This window comes from Antedon bifida, chromosome 6 (genome assembly GCF_963402885.1).
Source record: "Antedon bifida chromosome 6, ecAntBifi1.1, whole genome shotgun sequence".
Lineage (NCBI taxonomy): Eukaryota > Metazoa > Echinodermata > Crinoidea > Comatulida > Antedonidae > Antedon > Antedon bifida.
In genome coordinates, this window is record NC_136231.1 from 27210055 (window position 1) to 27219791 (window position 9737).

General features: G+C 30.8%; 2 protein-coding genes across 2 annotated transcripts in view; both read right to left on the bottom strand.

Moving 5' to 3' along the window:
* The window catches only part of LOC144845767 (uncharacterized), an 88438-nt gene that overhangs the window by 51399 nt on the left and 27302 nt on the right, over positions 1-9737 (bottom strand). The window contains exons 6-19 of the mRNA XM_078703196.1: positions 9562-9693; positions 9343-9474; positions 9086-9217; positions 8776-8922; positions 8273-8581; positions 7692-7997; positions 7214-7504; positions 6963-7041; positions 6722-6771; positions 6235-6395; positions 5434-5502; positions 5273-5303; positions 4979-5064; positions 4575-4697 (exon numbers count right to left, since the gene is read on the bottom strand). Of these exons, the coding sequence (XP_078559322.1) occupies positions 4575-4697; positions 4979-5064; positions 5273-5303; positions 5434-5502; positions 6235-6395; positions 6722-6771; positions 6963-7041; positions 7214-7504; positions 7692-7997; positions 8273-8581; positions 8776-8922; positions 9086-9217; positions 9343-9474; positions 9562-9693 (2048 nt within the window). The remainder of the gene's footprint in view (positions 1-4574; positions 4698-4978; positions 5065-5272; positions 5304-5433; positions 5503-6234; positions 6396-6721; positions 6772-6962; positions 7042-7213; positions 7505-7691; positions 7998-8272; positions 8582-8775; positions 8923-9085; positions 9218-9342; positions 9475-9561; positions 9694-9737) is intronic.
* LOC144844501 (receptor-type tyrosine-protein phosphatase mu-like) lies at positions 170-4364 on the bottom strand. Its single transcript, XM_078701441.1, has 10 exons — positions 4276-4364; positions 4055-4190; positions 3828-3977; positions 3427-3478; positions 2897-2973; positions 2605-2712; positions 2101-2214; positions 1574-1734; positions 870-1002; positions 170-610 (listed from the first exon to the last, which is right to left on the bottom strand). The coding sequence occupies exons 1-10, from the start codon at positions 4362-4364 to the stop codon at positions 530-532; spliced, it is 1101 nt and encodes a 366-aa protein (XP_078557567.1). The 3' UTR covers positions 170-529.

Below are 9737 nucleotides of genomic sequence, written 5' to 3' on the forward strand. Positions count from 1 at the left end.
AAAGATGTTATGGTGTGTTCTCCCTGCCTCAGCACTAAGGCCCTGCCACGTCCTTGGAATCGTTTCCACGACATCAGATGCATTGATTTTGTCGCCTCATGATGTGTGGTGGAAAGGGGGACGTATAAAAATGATTTTTTGACTTGAAATAGTTTATTTATCATAGCGTTTTGCTTAACAATACTGATGTCTTAAAACAACTCTTTAGCATTACAGGAGATATGGTATATTACTGTTATTATTTGGGTACAACTACTGTTAGTAAGTACTGGATTTAAGTTACATTAAATCAATACATATTATTACGAAAACATAAAAAACACTTAAATTAACACGTCAACAGTTTTCTTCGAGTTTACAAATTAATACTTTCATTTTAACAATACTAATATCTTAACTACACATATTCAAGAATTGGTATATTAGGATATAACTACAGATAGATTAAGTTTAGCTGGATTAAAGTTATTGTCTTTAATAACCATAAATATTATAAAAGCAGGTTAACACGTCAGCAGTTTCTTCGTATTTACAGATTTATGGTTTCATAAATGTCACATGAATCGTCGGCGCAAATATTTGCTATTTCATAACACAACTTGTAATGATTCTGTGGGAAATAAAGAAGAACAATTGTACATATAAAAAATGAAGAAAATATTATGTTTGTGTAAGTTTCAAATGTAGTGTCTAATATTAGCTTTATATGAAGTGATCATTAATTTAATTTCAGTTATCTCCTTTTATGTTCAACAAAAAATAAATTGAGCCCAACGTGTCCAAATTATTTACCTAATTATTAATAAAGTAATAACTTGTGAATTCTGCACAAATATTGTGTAGTCTTAATCTTAATCAATAAACGTTACCTTTGTGTCAAACAACGATGAAGAAACGCGTTTGATACGTTTCACTGTGTGGTAGACATCAACCAACGCGTTTGCATTCATCTTACGAACAATTATGTCCACTGCACAGAAAAATCCACTTCGGCTCTCGTCCCTAGAGTAACAAGATCAATAAAAATATTGTTGTGGCGATGGTTTAATAATTAAGTAAAATCGTTGAAGAACATGTTAATGTTCTGTTTGTTTATACAACATTAATCTTTTTTCTGAATTATAGGATGGGTATTTGTGCAGTTTCGTCAGTGTTTTTTCCTATGTTATCTTACGTTCAAGTTATATTGGTCATACATTCCAATAATTAACGATATCATACGCATAGGCACCGTGAGTGGGCCTAGACTCTACACCCATACTCCGTTGTTTTATCTCAAAATATAATCTGCCATATAGGCCTATACTAGTAAGTGTTTACCATACCATACCATTACCATATTTACCAAAATTTAGTTTAACTTGCGTTTGAAATTATAAATATGTCATGAATTATTTTCTTTGCAACATAAACATTGAGAAGGCAATGTGTATTAGCATTGGAAAATTAGCGCCCCAAACGGTTAGTAGTCCATAACAAATTTAGACGTCTTTAGACATTGGCCATTTCCCTCTATTCAAGTTTGGTAAGATTTTATATGTATGACGTATGTGCAGATTGAAGTAATACTTACAAACTACAAACTGTAACATAGTCATCTCGATTATTAGTTTGTTGAACTTTTCTGACATCGTCACAGAATTGTTTAAAGTATCCAAGAGATGAAGGTTCCTGTGATTCTTTAGGCCAGTCCAGAAATGTCAGGTGACATATCTCACGTGGAATGTCCTTGCCCTAATAATAAATAAATCCCAGTAAAACCTGTGTATTTACGGGAATCTACGAAAGTAGGTAACAGGTGTACGAGCTAACCAAATATAATATAGACTTATCATAATTTGTGCTGCATAACGTTTATCCTCTGTTTAAGTTTTTCTTCTTAATTTTATTAAGGTTTTAGCATGTTTTGTAGCGCCTATTGTATTTCCTTTGAACCTTGCAAACATGAAAATCTGCTTTGTTGGCAGCTACTTTTTGTTTCTCAATTAGTGCATATACACTTTTTATTCGCCAAAATTCAGTTCAATGAATTATCATTAAAAAAACAAATTTAGACTATGTTTAATTACTTGGTACAATTTTCACAATAGGCTTACTTACCTTAGTCAATTTAAGTATTCGTTTTAAAACGCAATCGATCTTCTCAGAGGATAAAACTTCAACTGTGAATTGACCTTGTGTCATCTTACGTTCAGGAACAAGAATAGCAATTCTCTAAAATAATAAAAACAATAATCTTAGCATTGACTTATTATCATTCCAACTTGATAAGGTAGGCTTAAATCGCATAGAAAAATAAAATCAACCAATTAATGTTAATAATTAAATAATTAATAAACTTTATTTTCGACTCAATAGCAAGTTTATAGTGTTTAATTTACTTTTAAAATGTGTGATGCAGCTGGTAAATGTACCGGTGGGTTTAGACATTAGGACCAGTGTACTCTGGAAATGTGTGGAATAAAAATAATGTGTAATCCTTATGTGTGCATTATGGTCAGTATATTCACTTAAATTGTAAGTGGACAGGTTTGAAAAAAAGATTTGAGACTAATTTAAAAGCATAATGGATGACTAGAGCGCTCAATTACATTAATACGTTACCTCATCTTCTGCATCTAACATCACCACTGTATATGACTTGTATTTATAAATCATTTCCCAGAAATTATAAAAATCAGTTAGTGTTGATTCCCGTGGTACAAGATATGACTAAACAAAGAAATATTATAATACTCATTATTATATCATTACGTTGGTAAGAACAGTTTTCACAGTTTTGTAGATCATACAACAAAGTTTAAAGATAAACATAGTATATTACAGCATCACTATAATTCCATTTTGGAAATAAGATACAGTTGAATGTATTCGTGTTTACATTAAAGTATCTTACGTTGGTACTTTTCGTATTGGAATATACAACGTCTTCTTCTATATCCATACCAATCAATAGAGGTTCTGAAACCTTAGCTATTAATTAAATAAAAACAAACATGTGAAACGTTTAAACAAACAAACTAATCAAACTCCTAAAAACGATCTAAAGTTAATTTGAATGCATTTTTGATCTAAATTAGTACATATACTGTATCTCTCCAAAAATGTACTTGCATCGCGAAACCAGTCATAACAATAACTTTTGCGACGAAATTACAAATTGGTGGCGTTGTTCTATTTCAAAAGCAATAGTATAAACAAATATTTTCCAAACGCGAACAGATTTTTTTTCGTACACGAAAAAAAGTACTATTAAACGATCGTTTAATAGTGCGTACTATTGCACGCCATGTTACATACAATCGTCCAATCAAATTTCAGGAATTTATATAGGCGTTAATATAAAATGGTAATAAATAATAGCGCCATTATACTCTTGAAACTGGAGCTAATTTTAGTGGAACTTAGTAAAGAGTCAACACTTACCTCGCAATGTGTAATCATTTTGTGTTTGGATTGATAGAAGAGCTTCAATGTTCTGTTAAAAACCATCGATAAATATCAAACATGATCAATGTTGTATATTAATCAGACTGTTGTTTTTTTACTTTAAAAATTACATTTTAAGTACTTCATCCAAACATACACATTTAAAATTGTTATGTAACATGGCGTGCAATAGTACGCACTATTATTTATTACCATTTTATATTAACGCCTATATAAATTCCTGAAATTTGATTGGACGATTGATTACAATTAATTTGATCGACCTAATTAAGAGGGAGCTTTTCATTTGCAACGATTTACGACCTATCAAGATTTTTCATTTTTTATATTTTACTTATTAACATAATTTTATTCATAGCAATGTTATGTTACCGTACATTTATCTCTTCCTGAATAACAGGTCTTCCTAGTATACTTTTTTTGATTTGTATTTCCTTGTACCGGTCAGGGAAGTGTGCCAATGATATGTTTGTTGCTCCGCAAAACAAACACTCCAAAATCATCTCATAGATAAATGCATACTGGTTCTGGAAAAAAATATAAACAATCATTTTCTTCCATGCAGTACATGATTAAAACTGAATAAAATAATAACGATACATACCTCTTTCAAACGAATATGAGGACAGCTACTAAGTGTTTCTTTGACAAAGTTGAAAACATCAATCTCACTGCTTTCTTCAGCCATATCTAGCATTGCGTTTACGACGATGAGAGTTCCGGTTCTCTGGCAATCGGTACTTTGTGGGAAAAAAAGAAATATGAAAGTTTTAACAGGTTCAATGCACTAAGAAATAATGTAAAATAAATGGATGTTTAAAATACCTATACACAAGTACTGGTCCAACTCCAAATTCTTTCTTAGCTTTCCTTAAACTGTGTGTAAACTCAATAAGATGTGCAGAAGTGTCCATAACATCTCCAGGCCATGCAGTGCAATTATATTGATGGACAACACGACGCTCTGAATCACGATTTTTCTGCAAAGTAATAAACAAAATGGATTTAGTGAGTACATTGTGATATTGAAATAAATCAGGATAGCGGTAATGAAATCAGTAACTTTATTTATGTTGCTAACTAAAAAAATATTGTAATAAATACTAAATATTTCTAAAAAGTACCAGCAGAATTTCGAACATTTTGATTGTAAAACCATTGTCATTCTGTTTATCTTCCAGTTTTCGAACAGACATCTTTCCATATTTGGTCTTTACGTATCCAGTTTCATCATGCAAAAAATTGACCTTTGAAATACGTAAACAATATTTTAATAGTTCGTTATTAATATTTTTTTAAATGTATTAATTATATTAAAATTGATAAATTTATTTAGTGGATGTACAATAACACGTCTTCCTTCAAAACACTTCGATAGAAGCAAACTTTGAATTATGAGTAATTGCAAACACCATTACTATACTGTGAGAAGTATTGCATAACAAAATTCCTAAATTTTTAAATTAGGATTACACCAATATTTGTTTTTTTTTAGAAAGATTATTTATTGAAAAGGCGTTAAACATACCTTGTCGCCATCACATGCAATATTAACCATTACATTCAGGTTTTCTTGCCAAATAATTTCCAATAAATGTTTTTCTTGATCATTGCCTGATAAAAGCAATAAAGCAAAACAAGCATTAAATAAGCCCATTTTTTAAACTGGTGCTACAGGACATTTTTATTTTATCAGATGATATTTAATAACTTGTGCTAACTACGGGTAACTATTATTAAATAGTATTTTCTTGTTGTTGTATAAAATTGTTTTTTCTATTATATATTCTTTTTGTTCTAAGAATAATAATATTGTTCTCACCATGATAAACAATGTATGCATTCGGTTTTCCCTGAGAATTAGAATATGTTGGAAATAAAATTAAAAGTGAATAGAAAATAATAGTAAAAAGTAATAATGAAAAAAAATATGTTAACAATGTACATTGCATACGAAGATTACAGATTGTACAGGTAACTTACCTTGATGTAGCAGGCGTTTGGATTGTCATATTTACTATCTGCACGGCAACATGCATGACTATGGAGATCCTATAACAAATAGAAAACAATATACAGATATTGCCTGCTTAGAGGCTTATAGGTGAAATATATAAATTAAATATATTTCACCGATATAAAAGGGGTTATATCATATAGCCAACAACCAGTAGAATATCTACTGGGTTGGCTAGGCCTTCTATGTAATTTTAAATAAGCCTGCCTATAGTTTAGGCTACCTTGCAAAAAATAAAGGCAAATCATTAATAATGATGGTTCCTTGGCAATAAACTATTCACTTACGCCATCAATAATTCTATACTTTACAGTAATAATATTATTACTTTACAGTAAATATTGTACTTTTGTTCTGTGCAGAAATGCCAATGACGGGCTACTGTGTCAGTCAACAATAATGGTCAACTGTTTTTATAGTCTCAACGATTTTGCATAATTCTATTCCCTTTACCATTTTCTATAGTACTATTATATTAGATTGAAACCATCAAACGAATGGTGTTTTTATTTATATTCAAAGGTTCACTAATTCATTCATCATTTATGTTCTTGTCCAAGTATATTATGATTATTCACAACATGATAATAACCATTGACTTCTTTATATTTCGAATTTTAATTTTGTTTAATTCAACTATTATTAAATGTATTCAGCTGTGACTGCTTGACTCATGAATGTTAAGACGTATCATATTTAAATCTTCTTTTTTAAATTGTGCCATTTCAGTAATATTTTTTGTTAATTTAGTATTTATTTTGTATTACCTCAAACTCTGATGTAAAAGTAAAGGTTGTTCCCCGTTTTCTATTTTTGATGTACATGTGTAGATCTTTCAGCTTGACAGGTTGGTTGTGATCAGTCACATTTGACTTCATGGCAACTGCGTGAAAGTCATTCGCAACCATATTTAAACCGTCTTGCATTTCTAATAAAATTAGAAGAAGTGTAATATAAAAATAAATAAAACTAATATAAAAATATATTTTAACACGCTGTCAATCTATATTTTATCTAACCAATTCATTTTTCATGTTTTGTCAATTAAATACCAACCTTATAGACAGTAAAGACAGAAAAGAATGTATTACTGTGTATAAGTGAATTTCAAAAGCAACAATGTTGAACTGACTGTTATGTTGGTTGGGAATTGATTTAAGATAGCATTATTATCAATATTTTCGTTGTAAGAAAGACGGATTGTGTAAAAAGGTTCCATCTCGTATTACTTCTACGTTGGTACGTTTTACTTACCTATGTTGCAATCTACTTCTGTTTTCTTCTTCGATTTTATTGTAGCAACACTGAAGATATAATTTAATTACATTAACCATTAGGCCTACTACTAGATACTAATAATAATAATAATCAAACGGACATTATAGTGTAGATTAATTAAACATTATAAAGTTAATTGAAATATACAATACGATATAAAAAACTCATAAGTTTTCACTTGAATTCTTATTTATCAATAATAATTCCAATATTGTACCATTTGTAAGTCAGCACGACCAAGGTAATGATAACGAAGACACCAACACATGTGCTTAAAGTGGCAACTGTCAACAAACCTATTACAAACGAAAAACATAAAGCATACAAAAACACAAAACATAAGTGATTAGTTTTATAGATTATTTTTATTTAATACGTTATTGTGGAATAGAATGAACCAAAGTGCTGTGCAAAATACAAATAATTATAATAGAAATTTATCTTATTAATTATTACGTGATAGCCTACTTGTATGTTTGAATGCAGTCACAGTAATGGTCGTTTTAGGTCCGATTCCTTTTGATGTTGTTGCTTCAATCTCAAATGTATACAGTTTGGTTGTGTCAATTCCATCTATGGTTGTTTGTGTTTCTGTGTATCCCGTCTTAGACTCTTTAAGTTCCAATCCATCAAGAAACAGTTTGTAATCATAGGTTATTGAACCTTTTCTGTTGCCACATTTTGGATGTTTCCATGATAAACTAATCGATTTAGATGTTACAGACACAACTTGAAGTGATGTTGGAGATCCAATTGGAACTATAAATATATACAATAATGTCATGAAGAAATACCGATTACTCTAAATGTTTAAGATTTCGTTTCATCAGTAAACTTATACAATACTTATAATAATAATGTTATTTCTGTGACAAGAGGGAGAGCATAATATTTTAAAGGGTAAACATTATAGATTTTGTGAAACGGGTATCAATGAAATACTGACTGTCTTCTTCAGTTTGAACGACAAGCTTATCTGCTGATGGCTGTCTTGCCCCATCTTCATTGGATACCGACAGGATCTGGATTTCATATTTGGAATATGCACTCAGATTGGAAATGATATACGAAGAAGTGTCGAAAGTGCCTTCTTCTACGGCGTCCACATGTACGTCCTCACACATATCAACTTGTATTAGTTGGTAAGTAACGATGTACATAACAGGACAGTCTCCATTTTCGACTTCGTTCCAAGTCAACGAAATATTATTTGTCCCAGTAGTAACGTTTATCCCGTCAACTTTGTTTGGAACTATATACATGCATAAAATTAATTAGTAAATATTTTGTGTATAACTAACGTTTCATTGGTTGGATCTAGAAAAATGTAAAAGTTAAAAATCATCTATGTTAGTTACGTTAGTTTGGTTTAAAAAATATTAATTATAACATTCATACAGTGATTATTTACAATAATGATCATAATAAATACAGAATAGTGATTTAAAACGTTCTCTACTAGGAAAGATTAATTTAACTCTTCCCTGTCTCTACTACACCTTATCATCATTAACATCGGATCCTTACCCGGACATTGTGTTGGGAACCGTGTTTTAACTTGACTGTCCAGTCCACAAACATCTCGTCCGACGATGTTCTTACACACACGAACTTTCACCTCAATTGTTTGATTTGGCGGTAAGCCAGTAATTGTAAAGACGTCATCAGTTGTTGTGATTGTTATAAATGTTGATTCTTCTTCACTTTTATATAACACTTTATAAGATGACGCTGGTCCAGTTCCATAATCCTCACCAAAAGTCCAATTATACGAGATAGTCATATTGGTGGCGGTAACATCAATAATTTTAACTTGCTTAAATAAATACGGTAAAGCTATGCAAATGAATAAAGATTACAGTTAACATGCATTTGAAAAGACCAATACAAAATAGGGTTTGTGTTGTTTTGTTACTATGAGAAGAGACCTATATTTTTTTTTCACTTTTTTTATTTTTTTTTTTTTTTTGCGCTAATATCCTAGATGTATGGATTTGTAAAGAAATGTTATTTAACATACTAATGCTCACCTATCTGACAGTCGATACCAGCCCATCCATCTTCACAATCCCCACTATCGCAGTAACCCGTATCTTTATCACATAACGATGACGTTTTACAATGACAACTATACTGACACAATTCACCAAACTTTCCATCAGGACATGTCACATGATCTACGGAAAAACAGAAAGAAAATGTAAAACAGTATGCAACAAAAAAAACCTTGCATACGACGTAGGCCTATAGAATTGCTGTTTAAATTGAACAATGATAGAGTAACACAAATTGCCAGTTAGTGATAACTGGACGTGAAGTGTAATAATACATTTAATTTACCAAGACATTTGTTTCCTTCAAATCCATTGTTACATGTAGCTCCTTCTCGACATCCTTTTTCTTTGTCACAATCAGTTGAACTACAGTGACATTCTTGACTACAACCTGCACCATACGTAGATCCTGTGCATGCTATTTTGTGAAAGTATAATTTTAACAAACGTGTATGTAAATCTTGTCTCCATTTCTATGGAAATGCCTGCTTGAGATGAAAACAGGTTATTAATAATTATATTGAAATTATAATTGTAACCTACCTTCATCACATGTAGTACCATGGAATCCTGTCGCACACGCACAGCCAACTGGATCTGGAGGACACAGTAAACTCTGACAATAAGACGAGCAATAAATACTACATGACCGACCATAATATCCGGTACTACATCCTATAACATGATAATATTAAAATGTCACTAATGTAAAAAACACTAAATTAAGCATAACTAGAAAACAATACTTTTGTACTTAATTACCTTCTGAGCAATCAGCACCTTTAAATCCTGCTGGACAGATACATAATCCAGTCACGTGGTCACATAATCCTCCATTATAACAAACTGGACAATTGTCATTACACTCTGCTCCATGTTTTCTTGTAGGGCAACCTGATTTTTATTAGTAAATATGTTATACTTTTTTTACTTTTCGA

What these genes read in the sequence shown, in the direction of transcription:
- LOC144844501 (XM_078701441.1), bottom strand. Translation starts at nt 4,364, where the DNA reads ATGGACACTTCTGCACATCTTATTGAGTTTACACACAGTTTAAGGAAA. An exon ending in CTCATATTCGTTTGAAAGAG is followed by an intron (nt 3,978 to 4,054) that starts GTATGTATCGTT and finishes ATTTTTTTCCAG; the next exon opens with AACCAGTATGCATTTATCTA. An exon ending in GAATACTTAAATTGACTAAG is followed by an intron (nt 1,735 to 2,100) that starts GTAAGTAAGCCT and finishes ATTTATTATTAG; the next exon opens with GGCAAGGACATTCCACGTGA.